Source organism: Triturus cristatus, chromosome 5_1 (genome assembly GCF_964204655.1).
Source record: "Triturus cristatus chromosome 5_1, aTriCri1.1, whole genome shotgun sequence".
Taxonomy (NCBI): Eukaryota; Metazoa; Chordata; class Amphibia; order Caudata; family Salamandridae; genus Triturus; species Triturus cristatus.
Window position 1 is genome coordinate 644,499,729 of NC_140587.1, and position 25,885 is coordinate 644,525,613.

General features: G+C 45.7%; 1 protein-coding gene across 14 annotated transcripts in view; it reads left to right on the plus strand.

Annotated features, from left to right (window-relative positions):
• The window catches only part of LOC146831319 (uncharacterized), a 309,389-nt gene that overhangs the window by 25,506 nt on the left and 257,998 nt on the right, over positions 1–25,885 (plus strand). For 2 of the 14 annotated variants that reach the window (XR_014961553.1, XM_085605586.1), the window contains exon 2: positions 5,558–5,638. The exons of the other annotated variants lie outside the window; for them this stretch is intronic. Coding sequence is in view for 1 of the 2 variants with exons in the window: in XM_085605586.1 (XP_085461712.1) it covers positions 5,558–5,638 (81 nt within the window). In the remaining variant the exon portion in view is untranslated. The remainder of the gene's footprint in view (positions 1–5,557; positions 5,639–25,885) is intronic. 14 annotated transcript variants of the gene reach the window in all.

Sequence of the window (25,885 nt, forward strand, 5' to 3'; positions counted from 1 at the left end):
ATATTAGGTGTATAACTTTCTTACTTGCTAGTCCTGTCATATGAACCTTCTCGTTATCATACCCACCTATCAGTACCATGCGCCCCACATCACAGGGTATGAACCTTAACTCTCGGAACTCATAATCCCTTTTAGGAAACCAGCAGTACACATTAATGAATCAGTGCTTCCAACAGATTATCAGTATATATAACGCACAGATCCTTTTTCCCAACAATAGTACACAATAATGTTTTATGAGGCTATTTGCGTCATAGCCCTCTTCAGTCTTCCTTGCCAGGAAATATGCATCCAAACATGTGAACTGTTCATGCCTTGATATAAAACAAATAATAATGCAACTCGCCCAGCATTCTTGACCACTCCACTTATAGTCTCGTCCTTCTGGTGACTTAAAGAAAGGACTCAAGAGTTAATATAGCCCACTGGCCATCAAAACAAAAAGGCACAATGTTGAGGAAGATACAGCAAAGTCTGCAAGATCCTTCCGGAGCCCCCAGCACAGGAGCACCAGATAAATAAATCAGAAGGGAAGAGCAACACGGACTAACAACATGTCCGAGAACTAGAATGCAGCGAAATCGATGTGAAGCGCACCCTTACCCGATACCAACTGCGGAAACTCAGTGATCGCCAAAACGGAATCCTAAACCACCAAGCACGAATAATCTGCCCCGCGTTCACCGCTACTGCCGTATAAATACCCTTTTCACCTCCTTCCTGCATGTAATGGTGACACATCAGTGCTCATGAGACTTGTAGTTCCCCAGTCTCCCGCTTAGTCCACCAGCTGTAGCAATCCTGAAACAGCGCCACAGCCTTGTTTAAGCTCACCACTGGAACTGCTCCTGCTGCTTGTGATGTTCTCTGTCCTGCAGCCGGGAGTGCATGTGTAACAGCAGCAGGCAGGGAAGAAGTGGGTCTTTGCAGTGGTCCAGTCAGTGGTCAGCAGCCCAGGGTGTTAAAGGTAGGCTTGTGGGTGGGGGAACCAGATCGAGTAGGGGCTGGAGGGGTTACTTCAGAGGCAGGGTCCACATCCACCATTGTGGAAGCCATGTTGGAATGGAGCAAGGAGAAGGATGTTGGGGACGGTGAGCTACTGAAGGGGGACTTTTTCCTGGAAGCTGCCAGTCAACAGCTCCTTTGGGGGCCTTGGGTGAGAGAGGGAGAGCGCGGAAGGCTTGGCACAGGGTAGAGGTCTACTGGATTGGTCATGGGTCTTCTGGGGTGCAGAGGAGCTGCTGGGGAAAGCGTGGGGTGCCAGTATACCAGTACTGTCGTTTTTCTTGCAGGTGCAGGAGCAATACAGATATCCGGTCTCAGCAGAGCTGGGGGAGGCTTGTCAACTGCAAGGAGAAGATAGGGCTGGGGGCAGCACCTTTCCCCTGAAGTCAGCAGGGGAATCCAACGCACATGGCACAAGAATATCTTGCACAACCTCATAGGTCCCAACAGATGGTAGGTCTAGGATGGCCTCTGGTGCACACTCTGCGGAGGGCAGGAGAGTGGAGTTGGCAAAGCAGCAGCGATGGGTTAATTCGGACCCACAGACGTCGCACGTCACACCGCAATAGAGGCTTCTAAGGCATTTACCAAGCCAGCTGTGTGTTACAGGCCCCAGTTGGGGCAATGTAATGGACCGTTGAGGGTCAAAGTATTAGATTACGATGAAGATAGCTTGGAAGAAGGGAAGTTAGGGATGAAATGCCTCGGCATGGTAGGGATGCTCAGTGTCTTACAGGTCCATTAAGAGAGGTTGCCTTGACTGTCAGAAACCGAGAGGACCCTGGCGAGGCGGGTTGCAGCAGCACGGGCATCGACTTTGATGCCAGGTAAGGCTAAAGACATTCAAGGGGTCCCAAAGATGGTTTCCACAGGGATGGATGTGGGGGAAATGCTGGGAGGGGGGAGACAGCGTTTACTTAAGGGAAAGTACGTGCTGAATGTGGGCACCGACAAATAGGAAGGGGCCCAGAGCAAGCAAAACAGGGCGAATAAGACAGCGTCTGGGGTAGGTGCAGAAACCAGTAGTGGAGGGGCAGGAGAAGTAGAGAACAAAAAAGAGGGTCCGGAAAGTAAGGGGCAGGAGAAACAAAAGTTGCCATATATGGCTGTCACGAAGCCGATGGGGGCTCACCTCATGTTAGCGACGAAGGAGCGGATTTGAAAAGGGGAACATGTAAAGATGCTTAAACTACTCCACAGGGAGGTGAGCTCCAAGGAGGGCTCGAAAGAAGAGGAATATGAACTGGCAAAGCGGCCCATGGTTCCTCTAACAATAGAGTACTGGACCGCTGCATTTTTTATTTATGCCAGTGTATATTGTGGAAAATATTCAGATCGCTGCATCGCCATGCTCAAGTACATGGATGTGATTCAGAAGGTGCAAATTACAGGTGGTGGATATGCATGGGTTCAAAAGGACAAAGACTTTAGGGTGCATTTGGCCTGGATCAGGAGGCAAAATGGGGGTAACTGGATTTCGAACTATGGCAGCACACTATGGGAGCCACAAAACTGGGTAAGCGGTCTGCCAATTGTATATCGCTCCTTTCAGGGCCGTCCCACCCAGGGCGGAAAGGGGGTCGCAGCATGAGATTTTGACAGGGTCATGGGGCACCTGCTGGGATTTTGATAAAGGATTGTGCTCCTGGGAATATTTTAAATTCCGCCATGAGTGCTCTAAGTGTGCGTGCCCGCATCCCTTCATCAATTGCTTTGGAGCAGGTAGTGGCTACAAGCAGTGGACAGGGCAGTGGCAACAGCAAGTGGAAGGACAGGGGGTGCAACACGAACAGCAATTCTCAGGTTCACATGGGGGAGGAAAGCTTCAGGATCTGGGGCAAAAGACTCGTACTATGGTTAATATCGGCAGGCTGGAGTATTGGCTGGGGTTTTACGGGCGACCCAAAGAAGCGGTGATGTTGCGGGAGTGGTTCCGTTGGGGCTTCCGTTTGATGAATTAGGGCTCTTGGGTGCGGCGGCGGGTTGACAATTTGTGATCAACAAAAAAGCACTGACAGGTGCTTCAAGAAAAATTGGAGAAATGGTCTCAGAAGTCCAGATGGCAGGACCCTTTCATGATTGGCTTATGGAGACCCTTACAATTTCACCTGTTGGGGTGGTGCCCAAAATGGAGAAAGGCCATTTCCGTTTGATTCATCATTTGTCCTGGCCAGAAGGAGGGTCAGTTAAAGATTTTATTGTGGAGGAATTAGCATTGGTGGCAAACTCCTCAGTTGATGTGGCCATGTCACTGGTGGTGACGGCACGTCCTGGGGCATTGATGGCAAAATGTGATGTGAAGTCAGTTTTTCTGCTGCTGCATGTGCACCCTGCGATTTTCAGCTCTTAGGTATACAATTTGAAGGCAAGTGGTATGTGGACAAAGAATTGCCAGTGGGATGCTCCATATCATGCGCACTGTTTGAATGCTTCAGCTCATTTTTGCAGTGGTTGTTTACATGGCAGACAGGCCATGAGCTGGTAATCCACTACTTGGATGATTTCTTTTTTGTGGAGGCACCCAGATCGGTGGACTACCAGGTTCTCCTGGTAAGATTCCAAGTGCTCATGGGTGACCTAGGGGTACCTTTGGCACCTGAAAAAACAGTGGGGCGCAAACTGAGCTATCATTTTTGATCTTAGACATTGACTTGGAAAGAATGGAGGCTAGGTTGCCGCAGGACAAAAAAATAGGGTCCTCTCACTTCTGAATAGCATGCTAGCAAGGGAAAAGGTTGGAGTCAGGGAAGTACAGGTGCTCTTGGGTCACTTGAACTTTGTGTTCAGGGTGGTGAGGGTGGGTAGGACTTTCTGCATGCGGTTAGGTCAGGCCCTCTCCAGGTTTTTTCTTTACCTCATAACCATGTTAGGCTGTCAGCATGGGTCAAGAAGGACCTTCGAATGTGGTATTTCTTTTTACAGTCATTCAATGGCATTCCCCTAGCACATCAGGCATGCATTAGAGTGGGAAGTTCAGATCTTCTCGGATGCACCCGGCTGGGTAGGTTTGGGTTTATATTGGCATGGCAGATGGTGTGCAGATCCATGGCCGGAACAATGGCACCAAGGAGGGTAGAAGCATAGCCTTCTTACAACTGTTTCCTTTGGTGGTAGAATTAACACAGTGGGGCGAAGAGTTATCACACAGGAAAGTGCTCTTTTGGGTCGACAACATGTTAGTGGTGGAGGTGGTGAATGGACAATCTACCAGGGACCCTCCGGTACTGAAGCTTCAGTGTTTTTTTTTGTTGGTATGCTCGCAGTATGACATACCTTTCAAGGTGCAGCATGTTCCGGGAGTGGACAATGACATTAATAATAATAATGAGTCCTATTTTTAATGCGCAAACATATCACCCCTTAAGGAATTCAAGGTGCTGGGGGCTGTTCAGTGAGCTATTACCCAGAGTCACAAGATGCTGAGTTGAGATCCTGCAGCAATCGCACCGTGAGCCCTACAATCCTTAGTCAGCCGCTCTAGCCCCTGCTCCACATCTCTCATATTTCTCACATTGTAGATGCTTTGTCTCATACACAGTGGGGGAGACTCCGTGGGTTGGCCAAGGATGCCAAAAGAGACCCAACGCTCATGACAGTGAAGTTGTGGCATGTAGGCAAAGCCGGATGGTCCAGCTGGTGTTAGGGTCCCTCGATGAATCAACACAGAGAGAGTACTTGCAGGCATGGAAGGAATTTCTGGATTCAGGGGCGTGCCATTGGGAGGAAGGTTGGTTGAGGGCTGAAGAAGTGATTCAGTACACACTGGACTTAATAGAGAGGGGCTGAACACGGGTTACCATTACAGGAACTTTGCCAGGAATTGCATCTATGGGAAATTACTATGGGGTTACTCCCCATCTCTGGGCGAATTGGCCACAGGATGTTGGAGTGTTAGGCACAGGAGTAGAGGTGGGAGGCTGGTTAGGAAGCTGATATTTTGGAGATTACTTTACAGGGTGCTGAGTCAGTTGCAGGAGGTGCGCAGGGATGCGTCAGAGGCTTACTTGTTTTCCACACTTATGACATGGATGTTCGTCGGGGCATTTTGAGTATCAGAGCTGCTGGGAGGGAGGGGTGTAGGGGAGTTACATGGGAGGATGTGTCCAGAAGAGATGGTAGATTGGAGATCTGGCTTAACCGCTCCAAAAACAGACCAAAGGGTGCAGGGTAAGAAAGTCACATTGCATGCTGTAAGTTTTCCAGGTCCCAGTCCGGTGGAGTGGGCAGAGCGCTGGGCGAGGTGCTGTGGGATGGTTCCAGGGTTTGTCGTTCGCCACAAGTCAGAGGAGAAAGTGACAGCATACCAGTTGATGTTATTGCTGCGAAAAGCTTTGGTTAAACTGGAAATGCAGGCAGCAGATTATGGCATGCACTCCTTTCGCATCAGTGCAGCGTTGGAAGCAGGAAACAGAGGTTGTGCTCATGAAGATATTCTGCAGCTGGGCTGCTGGTCATCTGAGTGTTACAGGAGTTACATGTGGGGTCTGGAAGGTGAGGGTCGGGCGGTAAAAGCACCCATGTAAGTGCTTACAGCTTCTTTGTGTCTTTCCAGGTTCAGAAGCGGGTCCAGCGGCAGAAGAAGAGGCAATTTGGGTTGTCGGCCACTCTTTTTATTAAGTGGGTGGCCATTCAGGTAGGCCAAAGGGACTTTGTGACCAATTTGGGGTTTAACTACTGCCTTTTCCCTATTAGATGTAAAGGAAATAATTATAGCAGATTTTAAATGGTATGATTGTGTGCGGCAGGTGCCCTGCTGTTTTGATATTACACCTCGGGAAGAACGACCTGGTTAAAGAAAAAGGGGTCGTTTTGAAGCGGAATAAGAAGAAGGATTTGTCAATTATTAAAGAGAACTAGGTAGGATGCTTTGTCTTGTGGACTGAGTTTGTGCTGCAAAGGAACTTAAGAGGTGCAGCTAAAATTGCTGTTATTGACAGAGCAAGGTGAAAATTGAATAGGGAAAAGTCCCACTTTTGTAGGTGCTTGGTTTTCAGCAGATTTGCCATTCCGATATTACGTTTGAGGTGAGAGAGTTCTTTCAGGGAGTCGGGGTCCACTTGTCCAGGAATTTGGTATGGACTTATATCTGTTTGAGATTAGAGAAATCTTGGCCAGGACTTTAAATATTAGGCGTTATGACCTCAGCCAATAGGGACACCGGGAGGGAGGGGGCATAAAAAAGCAGTAGTCCCTCCCACCTTTTTTGGTGTAGCGGGGGCATGGAAAGTTTGCCAGGCGTTGGCAGAAGTTTGGCTGGCTTTGCCAGTTGCTGAGCCATGTGCAACGGAAGGGTAAGCAAGCAGTTCAAGGTTCTGTTTAGGACATTTGGGTACTTACAGGTTCATACAGGAAGTCTTGGGATGTATGGGTAATAAAAGGTTAGCAATATTGAAAAGCACTACGTTTAAAGGAGTTAGCTGCGGGGTATGTATGTGGGAGGATTTGTAGGGGTGGGGACATTGGTTAGTTCAGTTCATGTATAGTAAGGTTATGGTTTTGTAAGGCAGCTCGCCAGGATAATTTTGCTATGTGCACCTGTTTCCATAAAGCGGCCATTTTCACACAATTTTATATGCTGCACCTCTCCCTCCCAGTGAGGGTTTGGGGGGCAGCTGACCATTGGGAGGTTTGTTCCCCGGGCAAATTGGAGGGGTGGTACAGTTCATAGACTACCATTTTGTTTTGGGCTACGTATGTAGCCCAATATATCCCAACCATTATTTAGGAGGTGGACCTCTTGGAAATGTGGTACTCCTCGCGGTTCCAAAGTCACAAAGACAGCGAGGAGTACCACGTTTCCAGGAGGTTCACACCAACTGCAGTAGTGGACGAGGCGCAGATTTGATCCTTTCTCTCAATCATCTATACGGACCGAGAACACACACTAGCCTGATGAATCCAACTAAGGAGGAGACATCGAACAATTCATGATTACCTTCTCATGTTTGGCCCATTGGATTGACTTTCTCAAGAATTTACATTATATTGTCAATGACAATATTCAAACAAACCAAGTTACCTCACTTTTGGATGACGATTGGAATTTCTCAAATTTTTCCCTGTGCCCTGAAGAAGTTCACATGCATGTGGACGAAACTCATTGGCTTGTTTTTGACACATATTGATGATGCAACACTAAAGAGAAGATTTCCAATTCCTTCTGGAACTTTGTGGACATATTTGGAATTAGAATTAATATTGTAAAAGTGGTGCACCTCTGATTGCTTTGTTCATCTGTTTTACCTAACTTAGGTGGCACTTTTTGGGCACAGGGTGTCTACAGGGAGTGCACACATTCTCATCTTAAAAAAAACTTTTCACCTAACTTTCTTGGGAGATAACAGTTTTGAGTGCGGCATCTGTTTGTGGTCCACTGCCTGTTGCTCCTTTCTTTACATTATTTATGGGGTGGTTTTGACCTCCCTGCCACCATTTTAGATGCAGGAGACCTGGTGGCAGGTGGGAGGAAGGCTTTTTTGCAGTTTTCCCCGCTTCCGCACCTTTATATAATTGCTTTCCGGGGTGTCTTCATAGGATTTTTTTGCTTGACATTAGGGCTCCGTTGTTGAGACGGGTGCACATGGTTTATTTTTGTACTTTGTCGCTTGGTACAAGTGACATGCGGAGGCATGGAATGTTTGCCAGGAGTTCCCTGAAATTTGGTTTGACATTGCCAGTTGGTGAACCATGTGCAAGGTAAGGATAGGCAGGAAGTTCAAGGTTCAGTTTAAGACATTTGGTTACGTATGGGTTCATACAGGCAGTCTTAGGATGTAGGGGTAATAGAAAGTCAGTGATGTTGAAATGCACTACATTTAAAGGAGTTAGCTGTGGGGTGGGTGATCCATAGGGGTGGGGTTGGGTGCATTGGTTAGTTCACTTCATGAATAGTGAGGTTATAATTTTGTAAGGCAGTTTGCAAGGATAATTTTGTTATGTGCACCACCTGTTTCAACAAAGCTGCCTTTTTCACACAATTTAAGTTGACAGTTTTATGTGCTGCTCCCCTCCCTCCCAAACACATGGAGCCCACCTGGAGACTCACCCACTCTAAGCAGAGCACCTAAACCACAAACCCACAAAGAAAAACATGCACCTGAAAGAAGCATGTCACACAATGGAGGTACTTTCCAGCCCCCTAATTGTGCACAAAACACACCAAAGTAATCGCATGCATGACCTACTCCTGAAGAAGTGGTGCAGCTACACCCATGGGGGGTCTCCCTACCCTCGAGCCTGTACAAAGCTACCTGAATACTCACCAACTGGACACGGTCCGATCTAAAAATGGGAGCGACTCAGTGACAGAGGCACGAAGAAAGGGACAAGAGAAGGTCACTGGCCACTTCAGGTTCAAGCAGAGCTCCTGACTGTGGAGCGACTAATGGCGCCCTGTCTGCAAATAGCGGGGGGACACCTGACCATTTCCAACGGTTTCTGGTTTGCATATTTCAACTAGACATTTCCTCTCAGTTCTCTCTGTGCTGTTTATAAGTTGTCCATGCCATTTTGCCCTTGTGGTGGCACATAGGGTTGACAGGAGCAAAAACTGGCTATCAGTGCATTTATGGCAAAACATGCATTTATAAAAATAGGTACTCAATTTATACATAAAGATAGCCAAAGGAAAGGTGTCAAAGCTAAAGTTAATGTACAGGGTTTTTGTTAATGTATGTTTAACCTTTTCAAAGCTGAACCCACATTTCGGTATACACTTCCTTGTTAGGAATGCATGGGTATTCCTGACTTCATTATCCTGTAGTCATAGCTTGTACATTTGTTAACACAATGAATCTCATTCCAACAAAACTAGAGTCAGGGCTTGAACATAGTTTAGCCTTAGCTCTGCTGTTTCAAGACTCAGATCCAGTTCAAAAGTAGATCTAGTTTATCCAGAAAAAAGATTCTGATCACACTAGGATTTTCTAGTGAATTTGCTGGATGGCAGGCTCAGGAGGGGTTTAAAAAAAATTCTCTCATGTGGAATGTGGATAGTATTGAGACTTTGTCATGGCTCCATATTTCAGAACCATATAGTAATGTGCACTGTGCTTTATTTACTTCTACAGCTGGGGAAAACATTCTCCTGAGATAATCTGATGTGAAGCATATGGTTGCATCCAAATGTTGAGTTAAAAGATTGATTCACCTGTGATTTGGCTTTTTTCATTGTATTAGCTCTTTCGAAAATATACCAAATGTGCAAATATCTTGGGAAAATTATTTTTCATAATTATTGTTGTTAATATAGCCTTAGAGCCCCCCAAAGCAGACTATACCTGTCAATAAAGGCCTGCTCCAGTATTAAAGACCCAAGTCGAAGGCCAGGGCCCTTAACAAGGGAGCAGGCCTTTTAATGGCTGGATAGCTCAGCTACAGCAGGCTACAAGTCCATTATAACATTCCGCCACTAGAGGGCGGAATGTTCTAACAAATAAAGCAAAGGCCTCAGTGATACCGAGGGAATTTAAATCCTCTTGGGTTCCATGAGGCTTTTGTTCATAACAATAGCTGTGAATGACAAACATTGAAATGTTGGAGCTCCAGGCTTTTATCAGCCATTAGAAGCCCGGAGCACTCCTTTGTCTTCAATAGAGTGCCCAACATTTCAATGATGCATAGAGGCACATTGTTGTACAGTACACCATTTTTTTTAAATATAGATGCAGTTTCCGGTGTTCTGTTTAACTTGCTTCTGCTCATACCCCCTCCCAAACAGTATCCCCCTGCAAGCCATCTCTTCCCTCAATTCCGTGGAGCATCAAGTTAGTGACGTTGACATATTAGCAATGTACAACATTGTTAGAAAACATGTATTGTGAATGAAGCTTCACTAGTGTACCTAAAGTATCCTTTTCAAGGACTTCCACTGGAAGTGTTAGTGTGGATGGACATATTCTATGAGTCATTATTTGAGACATGTTTCATTTTGTGGAGATCATCTCCGAAGTGTAATTGCTGAGAGAATAGCGGAAAGTTTCTTCCTACCTTAACAAATGGGTTTGTACTAAAGATTTAGAATATTCTGATTTCCCCATGCAACCCTAACCATAATCATACTATTGTGCAAAAGTTGGTCGCACACTGCTCGTTACACCAGCAATTTGCCCCAAAGGACTGTGGTAAATGTAGTGGCGACGGCGGGTACGCCTATGCCATGATGTGTAAAAAGAACAGTATGTGTTGCGTTAGCCATCCCTGGACACGTGTTTCGAGGTAGTTGCCTCTCGTCAGCAGGGAGCAGGTCAGTGTAAAGGGGTGCCGTGTGGACTGCCAAAATGTAATTAAAAACAGGTCAAGTACCTCTCATGGCGCGCAGGTGCAGATCCAAGGCTCGTCAGCCCGTTGGCTCAAGGGAGCCGTAATAAATTGTGCAAAAGTTGGTCGCACACTGCTCGTCACACCAGCAAGTTGCCCCAAAGGACTGTGGTAAATGTAGTGGCGACGGCGGGTACGCCTATGCCACGATGTGTAAAAAGAACAGTATGTGTTGCGTTAGCCATCCCTGGACACGTGTTCCGTTGGCTCAAGGGAGCCGTAATAAATTGTGCAAAAGTTGGTCGCACACTGCTCGTCACACCAGCAAGTTGCCCCAAAGGACTGCGCGCCATGAGAGGTACTTGACCTGTTTTAATTACATTTTGGCAGTCCACGCGGCACCCCTTTACACTGACCTGCTCCCTGCTGACGAGAGGCAACTACCTCGAAACACGTGTCCAGGGATGGCTAACGCAACACATACTGTTCTTTATACATCGTGGCATAGGCGTACCCGCCGTCGCCACTACATCTACCACAGTCTCTTGGGGCAACTTGCTGGTGTGACGAGCAGTGTGCGACCAACCTTTGCTTAATTTATTACGGCTCCCTTGAGCCAACGGGCTGACGAGCCTTGGATCTGCACCTGCGCGCCATGAGAGGTACTTGACCTGTTTTAATTACATTTTGGCAGTCCATGCGGCACCCCTTTACACTGACCTGCTCCCTGCTGACGAGAGGCAACTACCTCGAAACACGTGTCCAGGGATGGCTAACGCAACACATACTGTTCTTTATACATCGTGGCATAGGCGTACCCGCCGTCGCCACTACATCTACCACAGTCCCTTGGGGCAACTTGCTGGTGTGACGAGCAGTGTGCGACCAACCTTTGCTTAATTTATTACGGCTCCCTTGAGCCAACGGGCTGACGAGCCTTGGATCTGCACCTGCGCGCCATGAGAGGTACTTGACCTGTTTTAATTACATTTTGGCAGTCCACTCGGCACCCCTTTACACTGACCTGCTCCCTGCTGACGAGAGGCAACTACCTCGAAACACGTGTCCAGGGATGGCTAACGCAACACATACTGTTCTTTATACATCGTGGCATAGGCGTACCCGCCGTCGCCACTACATCTACCACAGTCCCTTGGGGCAACTTGCTGGTGTGACGAGCAGTGTGCGACCAACCTTTGCTTAATTTATTACGGCTCCCTTGAGCCAACGGGCTGACGAGCCTTGGATCTGCACCTGCGCGCCATGAGAGGTACTTGACCTGTTTTAATTACATTTTGGCAGTCCACGCGGCACCCCTTTACACTGACCTGCTCCCTGCTGACGAGAGGCAACTACCTCGAAACACGTGTCCAGGGATGGCTAACGCAACACATACTGTTCTTTATACATCGTGGCATAGGCGTACCCGCCGTCGCCACTACATCTACCACAGCCCCTTGGGGCAACTTGCTGGTGTGACGAGCAGTGTGCGACCAACCTTTGCTTAATTTATTACGGCTCCCTTGAGCCAACGGGCTGACGAGACTTGGATCTGCACCTGCGCGCCATGAGAGGTACTTGACCTGTTTTAATTACATTTTGGCAGTCCACGCGGCACCTCTTTACACTGACCTGCTCCCTGCTGACGAGAGGCAACTACCTCGAAACACGTGTCCAGGGATGGCTAACGCAACACATACTGTTCTTTATACATCGTGGCATAGGCGTACCCGCCGTCGCCACTACATCTACCACAGTCCCTTGGGGCAACTTGCTGGTGTGACGAGCAGTGTGCGACCAACCTTTGCTTAATTTATTACGGCTCCCTTGAGCCAACGGGCTGACGAGCCTTGGATCTGCACCTGCGCGCCATGAGAGGTACTTGACCTGTTTTAATTACATCTTGGCAGTCCACGCGGCACCCCTTTACACTGACCTGCTCCCTGCTGACGAGTGGCAACTACCTCGAAACACGTGTCCAGGGATGGCTAACGCAACACATACTGTTCTTTATACATCGTGGCATAGGCGTACCCGCCGTCGCCACTACATCTACCACAGTCCCTTGGGGCAACTTGCTGGTGTGACGAGCAGTGTGCGACCAACCTTTGCTTAACATAATCATACTATGCAGAATTTCAGAATCCATTAATTCCTTGTGTTATTTGCCTATAAATCCTCTAATTTTCTGTCTTTTGGGGGCTTAGGAGACTTTTTTCATGAGGGGATTTTGATTTTATATTTTTTCGGCGTGACTTTCCATTTTACTCTGGGACTCTGTACTTGCTAATGGAATGCTAATAGAACTCTTTATAAGTTTGACATTTAGAAGGTTTCCTTAGATTCTGCCTCACTAGCGATTAATCCCTTTTATGATTTTACATTGTCTGTTGTTCTGTAATTGAGCCTTCATTGTATTTCATAATTTTTTCTGTGTAGCACATTTTGACTAATTCTGTAATTAAATCCACTTTTAACCCTAATTTTGAACTTAGGGGGTCATTACGATGGCGGAGAGTCAGCCATTGGACAGCAATTTTCCCCGCGCCACATTACGATGGCGGGGGGAATCGCTTTCCGACCGCAGTGGTCCCAAAGACCGCTCGCCATGCTTCCGCCACAGGCAATTTACCAATTGAATGGCGGAGCGGTCAGCATGCCTAAAATGGTGGCGTCCCTCTCACCACCTCGATGGAGAGCAGACTCAAGTCTGCACGTCATTGTAATCACCCCCTTAGTCTTTTACGCTTCCAATATTTTATTCTATTTAAGTCTGGTAAATAGTGTTGTTTGGATGAAGAGTATAGTCCGTCACTGCGTGATCAACCGGAGACACTGGAGCCTTATTTATTTTGATAAATATCAGGGTGATCAAATATTGGGGTTCAGGTAAACTATTGGGGTTTGGCGCCCATATTATTTTAGGTTAACCAATATTTGAAGCCACCGGCATTCAAACTCTCTCAGAGGATAGCCATCTAAGCCGATATTGTTCTTAAATCCATTATGACGACTGACAGGCACATGCCTCAAAGCTTTTTGCGATCGCAAACGGTGCGAATCGCAAAAATCGGCCGTTTGCGATCGCAAAATTAGCTTTTGCGATGCATCAAGGGTCAAGGCCCTCGCAATTTGAGAATTCTCAATTAATTGCGAGTTCTCTCAAATTGCAATTGCATTTAAGGAATCGCATTTTGCGATTCCATAAATGCAATGCAAGAACCACTTTGCGCTTTATAAATACCAAAATAAATAAATAAATAAAAGTAGTAGCGATTTGGCTACTAGGGGGTGCAAATTACCATGAAGTTGAACTTCATGGTAATTTGCAAAAACTTTGAAAAATGCACTAAAGTGCATATTTTTAAGTTGTAGGTTACACACACACACATGTCCTTGGGACATGTGTTTGCGCAACATTTGTGCACAGATCAGTTTCAGGGGTGCAACAGGGAGTCCTTTTGACACCCTTGCACCCTTGAAATTGCATGAGCAATTTGCGAGTAACAATTGGTACTCGCAAATTGCCCTTGCAATTTCCCATTCATTCCTATGAGCCTGTAGGCTCATAGGAATGAATGGGAAGCCATTCCTTATTTGCTAATCGCAATTTGCGACTTGCAAATAAGGAATGTGTAGGAATCACTATTTTTATAGCGATTCCTACATGCACAGGCTTTTGAGAGTCCTTAATTACGATTCCTTAATAATCGCAATTAAGGACTCGCAAAATCCTACCTTGATGCATGTGCCTGTGAATGCCATCAATTTATCGTTAGAGATATTAAAGGCTAACCCTTTGAGTCTACAGGATTCCTCAAATTTATCTAGAAGATTCTGTGGCTACTCAGGTTGTTGTTGGGACCAGCAGCAAATCAGCAGTTAAAAGCAGGATGGAAATTCTAGAATCACTCGATTGTTCACTGGGAAGGGCTTTATATTTTCACCACCAGGCTCCTATTACACAGTGGCATAACTGCATGATGTAATTTTATCAGCATGTTCACTGATGGGAGAGAAAATGGCCTACAAGGGGATCATTTAGAGATGAGCATATAGTTGTCAACACAATTTTATGCCCCTGAATGCAAAGAACATTTCATTAAGAGTGGACTCAACACATATTTGCCCATACCACAGCATAGTGTCTAACAATGTATAATGATTACACAGGATAGATGTGTGTTTGTTGCTTGGTTTGAAAACCTCACACATTGATTTATGATCTCTATTTGAAATTCAATACATACTAAGGTATCATTCCAAATTTGCTTTTTGTTCACCTGCTTATTTATTTTTCATTAAGTAATGTTGTTTGAATTGAATATATTCTAAATATGTTTATTTATTAATAGTAATTGTTTCACTGATGCATCACTCCCTCATGAAATCTATAGGTCTATCCCTGAATAATCTTCGATGTCGACGTAAGTCTGGATCAAAGTACTTTGGTTCAGCAGGCCCAAGTGGGTCCCTGTATCCGGCCCATGCTCCATTGGGGTCGGCCTGTACTTTTGACTTTGCCCCAGTGCAGCATGACAAGATAACCCATTTAAGTGTGTATTGCCTCTAAGCACTATTTTACTTTTTTTTTTTTTAAATTCATATCTCGATTTCTACTTGTTGGATTTTTGTCATTTTAGCACTGTATTATTTATAAAAATTAAGCTCTGTTTGTCTAACTTGGTGTGAAGTTTTTTGTGGTGTTTTCACTGTGTTACTGTCTGAAGTGTTACACAAATATTTTACTCATTGCCTCTTAAGTAAAGCTTAACTGCTCTGTCCCAAGATACTAGAGGGTGAGCAAAGGATAATTTAGGGTGTTGTGTCTTACCCTGACTAGGACTGTGTTTCCTTCAATTATACAAATGTTCCCTTTTGCTACTACTCTGGAATTAGATTTCTGTGCAAAAATGATTTTTAGAACTGGGCCTCAGAAATTAGAAAGGCCTTTTGTAAATGGTAGGCCTCTGTGTACCTTGTCTATATCTGAGTAGGTTTCATACCAATATCGAAAAGCCTGCTGTGAGGGTTAAGCAGAAAATGATATTTTTCTATCTGCATTTTTCAGATCATGATTTTTAGGTCATTCGACCTCTCCTTCGGGGACCATATGGTTGTACAATATATCTCAATGCCCTCTAGTCTCAGTTAGAAATTTAACAGAAATAATGTCCCTTGAAGTGATGGTATCAAATCCCTCAAAGTGTTTTAGGAGGATCAAGAAATGAGCCCTATTAAGAATGTTGTGCGGGCCCTTCGAGATATAGGTAGGTGTCAGGTAATGTTTGTTGTTTCAAAGACTAGTCTACCTCCTTTCTGGAGTCATGCATGGAAGAACATATTTGTATGGATATTTAAAGACGACACCGCAGCTGAGAGCTCCCTAGGTAGCTCAGGAGATGGAAGCTCAATAGGTCGAGTGTAAGCCTGCATATGTCCCTGCTTCTCACTAGAGAAAGCTCCCTCAAATCCTACTTGGATTGGTTTCATGGTATGCAGACTCTGTTCCTCTTATTCTATGAAATAATTTTCTTTACTATTCCTACAAACAGGGTGGAAGACAGGCAACACAGCTGTACTTGCTGACTTTGGTTGGGTGAAGTAAACACTTCCCTGAGCTGGCTGCGGGTTTCCCCATTTTTTATTTACTCATCTTTCTAATTTTCTTCCATTAAAGTTGTTGGTTTTGTGGTTGATATCCTAAGTGAGATGGAAATGTCCAGAGTTGGGTCCTGTGCTTACGACGCCATAGAACTCCACCTGCATCCTACAAAGGAGGCCCAAGTAGGCCAAAACCAGTCCGAGTTTGTTTGTGTTCCCTTTTGAAGAAGAATTTGCCTGGCATGTTGGGATAGACTGTTCTCATGAGGGGCAGTGTCAGCATTGATTTGCATAAGTCTGGCCTCTCTGTACAGTGGCATGGTAGATTAAAATGATAGACGGAATGTAGTCAGAAAGATTGCCAGTGGCTGAAATTAATTCAAGCATTCCATCCTTCATCTTGTTGTTTGTTTTTAATTTACACTCTTCTATGTTCCAGTGTGCCCCATTGTCCTCTGCTTCGTATATATACCTTTGGATTTTGCCTAAATCCCTCCCCTTGCCTCTGTGTATTTCCTGGAACCAAATGAACATTCAAATTAGTCAACCAACCACAATACACCTCAGTCACTGTAAACGAGCTGCCTCCAAAGATAAAGTCCTACTTGTTGTACACCCTCTATCATGTACATTTCTATTTGAAATTTGAAAGTGCTTAATTTGAGCCAGTGGTTTGAGGTGGGGCCCACTGATTCTTACTTTTGGGCACAAGCCCTTTTTTTTCCTCATCAGACTTTGACAAAGAACAAGAGCAGAAAAAGACAAAAGGAGGAAAATAAAGATGGGGGAAACAGTGACAAAGGCAGAAAGCAGGGACAAAAAAGAACATGCAGGAGTGATTTTGAGGGTAGGTAGTATCTGGTGATGGATTATTGCTCCATGAGACAGGAGTCAAAACGACGTAGCCTTAGTATTTGGCACTAAGCTTCTCAACAAAAGTTTGGAACCTGGTGCCTCTTTACAAATTAAGCACCTTATACATTCTTTTTGAATGCCTTTCAACCTCAGGCTTATGCTGTCAAAAGCATACAAAGTCAATGACCACAGGAACAACCTCCAGATGCCCAAAACTGGAATAGGCACCTCCCGACAAGTCAGAACTCTCAGCAATAGAGTTCAGGGGAGCAGGGGGTAAAGTCTTTGTGTCCCTTAGACTTCAGAACAGGAGGCCAGCACACAGAGGCCCTTAAAGATTCTTCTTCAAACAGGTTTCTCAGCCACGTTCTAGTCTTTGTCCCTTTCCTTGGCAGAAGCAGCAACTGCAGGCCAACCCCACACAGCACACAGCAAAGTGGCAGTGCTCCTCCTCACAGCTCTTCAGCTCTTCTCCTTGGCAAAGGTTCCTCTTGAGCCCAGAGGTGATCTAACATTCCGGGATTTAAGGTCCAATACTGCTACCCCATTTTGTCTTTGTTCTTCTTTGCAAGGGTCTCTAAGTCCAGTCCAAACCAGTTCTGTCCTCACTGGTGCAGTATGACCACAGGGGGTAGAGACAGCCTTGTGCAAGGGAGACAGGCTCTATTCAGGTGCAAGGAAAACTCCTCCCACTACTCTAAATGCAGCCAAGGTCTATTCAGCTCAGCTCTGGGTCATCGAGGAAGGTCCAGGCACACCTCACCCCACCAGTGTCTGTATACAAGGAATGCACATCCCCAGCCCTTGTCACTCCAAAACCAGACATTCAATCCACAAATAGGCAGAGGCACACAGAATGGTTAAACAAGAAAATGCCTACTTTCTAAAAGTGGCATTTTCAAACTCACAATTTAAAAAACATCTTTACTAAAAGATATGGTAATAAATTCTGAGGTCAGAGAGCCTAAACTTTATCTCTCTATCTTGAACCAATGGAAAGTTATACTTGTAAGATGTTACAAAGTATCTCCCATGTTAACCTATTGGACAGATAGCCCTACAATAGTGAAAAACAAAATTGGCACATACCAATACATGTCCTACCTTTTTTTATACACTGCACCCTGCTCACGGGGTACCTTGGGCCTACCTGAAGGGTGTCTTGCATGTAAGAAAAGGGAAGGTTAGGGCCTGGAGAGTAGGTGCACTTGCCAGGTCGACATGGCAGTTTAAAACTGTGCACAAACACTGCAGTGGCAGGTCTGGGATACCTTTTCAGGGCAACGCATGTGAGTGGCGTAATCAGTGCTGCATGCCCACTAGTAGCATTTGATTTACAGGCACTGGCACATTCAGTCTAATTTACTAGGGACTGACCAGTAAATCAAATATGCCAATTAGGGAGAACCAATCATAATAACAATTTACACAGAGAGCACTTGCACTTTGACACTGATCAGCAGTGGCAAAGTGCACTAATTTTGATGTAGAGGTAGGGGATCCAGAACCCGTTACCTGGTCTGACCACTACTTGATTAGGTTCTCTTGGCCTATGGGTAAGTTTTCTCAACCCCCTGTTCTGCCCTCTGATATGCATCCTGGGACGATTAATCTACCGGCACTCTCGGAGGCTTTGCTTCAGGCACGCCCGGTCCCCGCCCCCGATCTTGAAGGGGAGGTGGACAGCTTTGACTGCTGGATTGGCCGGGGGGTTAGCTCCTGCTCCAAACCAGCTTGTTGCAGTAAACAGCGCTCTCCACCCTCGAAGCCTTGGTTTTCGAATGCTCTCAAGGATATGAAATTGGGGTGTAAAAAACTGGAGTGCTGTTGGTGCCAAAAGTATTGCACTTCTGCCTAGTCGGCCCTCCGAGTAGCGCAGAGGGATTACTACACGGCCATTAGGAAAGCTAAAAGCGATTACTATGCTGGGAGGATTGCGATGGCAAGTAACAACAGTAAGGAGATCTTTGCCATTGTCAAGAGCTTTCTATCGCCTTGTGCGGAGCAAAGGACTCTTTCTGTCTCCCAACAATGGTGCGAGGAGCTGTCTACCTTTTTTGTTGAAAAGATATTAAGGATTCAGGACAGCGTGGGCACACATTTTAGGGTACTTGGGATTCCTTCTACGGTGTCTCCCCTTATTTCCAGTGCCCCCACCCCTCGGTTTATACTATTTATGCCCGCTGCTGAGCCTGACATTTTGGCCAGCCTCAGATCTCTCAAGTCGGGCTCTCCTACTGATCCCTCAAGTATTGGCTGGGGTAGCCGAGGAGGTCTGTCCTGAGGTAATGGCGATTGTTAATCTCTCCCTTCGGACCGCCACAGTTCCCGTGCGATGGAAACAGGCCAAACTGTTACCCCTTCTCAAGAAACCCTCGCTGAACCCTTTGGTTCCAGACAATTATCGGCCTATTTTTCTTTTACCAGCCCTGGCCAAGGTTTGTGAGAAGGTGGTTTTTCGGCAGCCTGAGACCTTTGCTGAAACATCGGGTGCTTTACACCCGGCACAATCTGGGTTTAGAACTGCCTATAGCACGGAGACCGCTCTTGTGGAGATATCGGAAGCAATCAGGAAGTGCCTGGATGGGGCGGCAGGGCGGCCTTGATTTTACTGGACCTCTCTGCCGCCTTCGATACGGTGCCACACCAGCTTCTCCTTGCCCGGCTATCATCTATCGGCGTTGCCGGTCCGGCATGGGAGTGGGTCAAATCCTTCCTGGATGGTCGCACGCAGCAAGTCTGCATGGCTCCTTTTTCATCCTCTGTCAGGAAACTCTCTATGGGGGTTCCTCAGGGCTCTACTCTGAGCCCTCTTCTTTTTAATATATATATCTGACCCCTTTGTTTTATCTGGCAGAGGAGCTGGGAGCAAAAATAATAGTGTATGCGGACGATACCCAGTTGCTATTTACCTGGAGGGGCTCGGATCTGGACACTAACATCGCCCAGACGTGCCTAGCGTCCGTATTTCACTGGCTTGCACGGGCCCATTTGAAGTGCAATGAGGACAAGTCGGAGGTTCTCCTGTACGGCCAGTTTCCTCCGGCCTCAGACAATCTCTGTGGCCCCCAGATTTTCCTTGTCCTAACTCTGAGGGAGGCCCGGCAAAAAACTTAGGGGTGTGGTTCAGCAAGGATCTCTGGTTCGCTGATCATGTTAAAAAGCTCACCGGAGTCTGATTTGGCACCCTCAAGGCCTTAAGAAGGTTCTTTCCCCTACTCCCTAGAGAGGCTAAAGAGACTGTAGTCCGTGCCTTGATTCTCTCCCGCCTCAACTATGCCAAAACTTTGTTCATTGGCATTTCTGGGTATTTGCTGAAAAAACTGCAAACTATACAGAATGCCGTAGCAAGACTCCTGTTCAACATCTCTAGGAGATTTAGTGTTCGGCAGCATTTACGGGATCTCCACTGGCTGCCTGTAGCCCAGCGGGTACAATTTAAGGCCCTTACCCTTTTGCACAGGGCCCTCCATGGCCAAGGCCCTTTGCATCTCAGGAGGCGTTTTGCTCTGTATCTGCCCAATCGATCCCTGCGGTCTGCCTCTCTACGTCGGATGACTATTCCGCGATTTCGTAGATCACGTTGGGGGGCCAGTCTCTTTCTGTAAAAACAGCAGTTGCCTGGAATGCTCTCCCCTTGGATCTACAGCACATTCAAGACTTCCGTCTTTTTAAAAAACGTTTAATGACCCATGTGTTCAGTCAGCTCTTCTAAATGGCTCTTGCTTGCTCCACCCACAGCTCACTCCCGCGCCAGGACACTCTAGAGTATTTGTGCGCGCTACCAGCTGTTTATAACATAACATAACAAAGCATCTAAACTAGCAAAAGCGAAATCCAGCACAGCATCAAAAATACGAGAGGTAGAGACAAGCTAGCATTTGCGATGCAATAGGTCTCGCATTTACGCAAGTTTAAGCTATTGGCATTTTAAATGACACTGCCTTTTATTTATGTTTTAAAAACAAAAATAAAAGGCATTGTTATTTGCAATGTCAATAGCTCAAACTCACGTAAATGCGAGACCTATTGCATTGCAAATGCTTGTTCTGAATGTTCCAGTGATTTATCAATACATTTTTATCTTTGAATTATACATACACTAGGCTTCAGTGACAAAAAAAGAGTGTGATGTTATCAGGGTTAAGGGCATGTGGCGTCACTTCCTGAAATTCAGGTTAATAAGTCCTATGATGTCACTTTCTGCTACCTCCAGCATTTCGGAGAGCCAGCGCCCATGGGCACACGCCGAGATCGATGGATACAGTGCAGTCTCAAGTCTTGGGCAATGCTGCATAGTTTCCATGTTGGTGGTGCGCTGCACGCTGCAGGGCCCCTGGCAGCACTGCACTATTAGCGCCCTGTGCTCCAACCGCTTGCCCGAGGTCTCTGGTCCTGCTGAACTCTCGGGGTCTGTGCAGCAGATCTATAGGTGACTGTCATGCGGAGTACTGTGGTAAATAAAAATTCCTTTACCTGGACTGAATTTGATACATAATCATAATAAAATAGCTCAGTAAAATGAGAGGCAGAATCCGTGATATTAGAGTTTCTGAATGGGCTTTATTCCAATAATCGATTATAATCGGATGCTTCAAGTTCCATCACCACGGGGTTCAGGAAGTGAAGTACATACTTTATTGACAAGAAGTAACTTTTATAGTACATACGTTATAATGAAGCAAATACAGTAGGCGTAATAATTGATAAGGAACTTGACGTGGTACCTGCGTAACCGAAAATGGGTGTTTACAAGGAGTAAAAAGACACATGATTGGTTATGATATCATGCATAGGTGGATCTATAAGATAATACTTGACATAGATGCGCGCGCAGCAGCATGACGTGTAATTGACGTGTAACTAGGGGGTGAAGGGAACTTGACATTAGCTCTACATGTGGAGACGAGAAGTCTGGGGGTCAGATCAACCTAATCCCAAATCATATCTAACATCCTATGTTTAAAGAACTATGTTATCCATAAAGAAGGACTCTCGGACAGAATCTATTCTATACTGACTGTGCGTGTGTGTACAAGCGTCTAAGTGTCTACACTGAATGCGAGGGGATGGGAATATTCCATGGTGGCAGGGCTATGAATTACTTGCATGAGGGCAGAGAAGCCGGGCCTCTTACTTGGTAACTGGAAGAATGTTTACTTAAGCTACTAGGCAGGAATGCATCGGCTGAGGGGGAAGCAGATAATTCGAAGGTGAAATACAGCTCTTGGCAGAGAATAGGCTGATGTCAGGCTTCGTGAGCCGCGCAGAGAATGAGACAGAGTTCATGGTCACAGATGCAGGCTCAGACTGGAGCTTTCAGAGGCAGAAGGCAAAAGGAGTTTGATGACAGAATCAGGGCCTACTTGCCTTGGACTGAAAAATGGCATAAGTGAACCATATAAAGCCGGTGGCCTTTCATATTTAGGAATGGAATATCCGACATATTCATGGCGGATCTGACAGAGGACATGTTGACGGTGGACGCACATGTATTTGCGTCTTCATAACTGGAACTGGAGGGAAACATACATGTACTTGTGACATGCACATAGAACCGTTGGGGTCCAAGATAGGGGACATAACTGACCAGGAAAATCCACATTTCCACATTCCCTCCTTGTCCCCCTACTTGCCCTTCAAGAGATATCGATCTTCATCAATCCATCGATCTGTTCATATAGCATCATTTGTTCTTCTTTCTTCTTCCGGGATCTTGAATGAAATCTTGGTGGTGGAATACACGATGTGGCACACAGACCACAAATCGCTGGTCCACATTGTAGACATAGACAGCAACTGAATAGTATGAGAAAGCCAATACCTAGGAAGGATAAAACTCTCCATCCCCAGGCTGATATCACACTCCAAAACCAACTGGACCAAGTCCAAGTGCCTGGGTTCTGGTGTATCTGGTTTACAATCTTATGAAGGCGAGTGATGGCTTTATATACAGATGGCGAATTTTCTGGTATGAATACGCAGCAACTTGATCCGATGACCCTACAAGCTCCGCCCCTATCAGCCAGGATGACGTCAAGGACAAGACGATTTTGAAGCACAACAATCCGCATAGCAGACTGCTCTTCTGTTAAATTGCCTAAGGCGGAAATAGTCTAATTCACTACTGCTTCAAGGGTTCTGGTTAATCTACGTATCAGCTTACTATTAGTAACAGTACCTATATAGGGAAAGATGCCTTTATTAAAATCTACATACTTGTCCCATGCCGTTTCAGTGTAATCGACAATGGGGAGATCTCTCCGCTTTCTGTTGTGTACTAAATGAATATTTCTGTAGTAATCAGGAGGAGCTAGAAAAACAGGTGGCAAAAGGAATGCAATGTAGCAGGTACCATCCCAATCTGGAGGTAGACGCATATATGCAGTCTGACCACATATGAAGTAGGAGTGGCGAGAAGCTCTAAATGAAGATTTGCCTTGATCACGGAATTCTACTATAGTATTGCATTTACTATGGCCCATAGGTATGGAACCAACCTTTCTTACACACAATTCACCCTTCGCTGGGAATACTGACATGGTGGGCAAGACTAGTTCAACTTCGGATACGACATTTAGAATCATGAGATTAGGTGTAAAATTACCTAATCCATATACTTCATTTTCTAGATCAGTTCCTGTTCTTTTGGGGCGACCCTCCTTGTCAGGGTAGCAGACCTTGAGTAAGACTAGGTTCAGGTTTCCCCATATCCAATGATCTTGGTAAACTGCTGTGTCTGAGTCTATGGAATTGATTAAACTAAACCATGCTCCACAGGAGCCATTATGTGTGAATGGATGTGGAAAGAAAGGCAGGACTCCTTCATAATTCTGATAGGGAGGGAGTCGGCCACACACCCAACAATTGGTGGCATTACTAGTCTGATGGGAATGATGTAACATACTAATGAATGTGTTATTGCGCAGCGCAAGTCTATAAGATAATTCATGCGGAGGTAAGTCACTAAAAGAATGTTCAGTAGTAACATTATAAACATGTCTAGAAATAGGGTAATATATGTGCAACAACATACTCGTAATAATTATTAAAAGACTCAATAAAAACAGAATTAATAATGTCCCCATACAGTAGCTACGCAGTGATTTACAATACGCCTGTCGTTTCAACATTTTCCGGGTATTTTCTCTACTCAGGTCCAAGGGATACATGTCAGAGACAATTCAACCGCTTCACCTTGGAGAGGACTTAAACAATCAAATTGCTCGACTGTTTGGGCCTAAGCTTTAGTTTATAGTTCTTAGAGTCATTTTGTTCAACAAAGGGAAGTTCTGAATCAGTCTGTGAGGGAGTGCAGGGCACAATGTCTATATCCGAGGGTAGTCCATGAAATTTTTTGACGTGGCTTGAATGAATCCAGCCCTTACGGCCCTCGATCTTCACGGCTGTCCTCGTGGTCAACAGGACCAACTTGGGTGCTTTCCACCTGGGCTCCAGCTGGGTCTTTCGGTCGAAATTCCTTACAAACACCAAATCACCCGGAACAACGTCATGGGGTTTCACCTCGGTGTTGTCGGGAAAAGCTGCAGCTACCTGTGAACGACAAGATTGTAGTGCAGACATCAAGGAAGCCAAGTAATCTGTCAGCATATTACAGTCAACATCAGTTATTTTGCGAGGTATAGGCGTCCCCCACATATTCGGTGGTCTGCCGAAGATCACCTCATACGGGGATAGCCCTGTTCGAGAGTGTGCTACCATTCTCATGTAAAAGAGTGCAACGGGTAGCGCTACTACCCAGTCGACACCTTTTTCTCTGCATATTTTGGACATTCTTATTTTCAGGATCTGGTTATGTCTTTCTACGAGGCCTTCTGCCTCGGGGTGTCGGACACAGTGGAATTTCCACTGATATCCTAACAGAAGTGAAACGTGTCTCATTAATTCGGATGAGAACGGCTGGCCGTTATCTGAGTAAACAGCACGTGGTAAACCGTATCGTGGGAAGAATTCTCGAACCAACTGTTTGGCAGTAGTCGGGGCAGTGTAATCTGAAACCGGGTATGCCTCTGTCCAACGGGACAGAGCGCAGACAACTACAAGAACATATTTGAATCCTCGACATCGTTCCATCTGGATATAGTCCATCTGGAGTACTTCAAAAGGATGGTTAGGAATATGAAATCCACCCTGTTCTACGGGAACGCTTTTTCCTGGGTTAAACTGACAACAGATCATACAGGTACGGACCTTTTGTTTTGCTGCTGCTCGTAAATGTTTATTGAACCAAATGTGTTGAATGCTGTCTAGCATAGCTTTTTCTCCTAGATGTGCTGGACTATGTATAGTGTTGATTATAACTTGGACCATTGAGTCAGGAAGGAACCATACAGACTTTTCCTTCATCATCCATCCTTGGTCCGTTTGGATCCCCCCTAATTCAGTCCATTTCTTTATTTCATCTGGTGTAGCATGTGTCTGTATGTCAATTACGTCAAGAGTAGGATCTTTAACTGTCATGCAATGTGTCGGGACTATTGTCTTTGTCACGTCGGGGATTTGAGTTTGAGCAGTCTGTTTAGCTGTTCTGTCGGCTAGATCATTGCCTTGAGAAATGATATCAGTAACCTTCGTATGAGCTTTACATTTCATGATTGATATTGCAGTGGGTAGATGTATTGCATCTAATAAGGCATGAATGAGGGGTCCGTGCTGAATGTGGGCACCGTGGGAAGTTAAATAACCTCTCTCTCGCCACAGCACGCCGAAGTCGTGTACAACTCCGAATGCATAACGTGAGTCAGTGTATATGTTGACTTTTTTATTCGTGGCTTGAATACAGGCTTGTGTCAGAGCGATGAGCTCTGCGGCTTGAGCTGACAAAGTATTTATACGATTAGTTTCAATGACTTCAGTATCTGTTGTGACTGCGTAAGCGGCCACTAACTCTCCTGTACTTGTTCTCATGCATGAACCGTCTACATACAATGTCAGGTCTGGGTCTGATAATGGGACATCGGTTAAGTCTTGTCTGGGTTTCGTCGTTATCGTAATAACTTAAATACAGTCATGGGCTAGTGGGTCTGTTCCTATTACAGGTAGAAGTGTGGCAGGATTCAATGTGTTACAGCGTCTGATTTCTATATGTGGCTGAAACAATGTAAGTTCATATCCTGTAAGTCTTGCTATGGTCAAGTGTTGT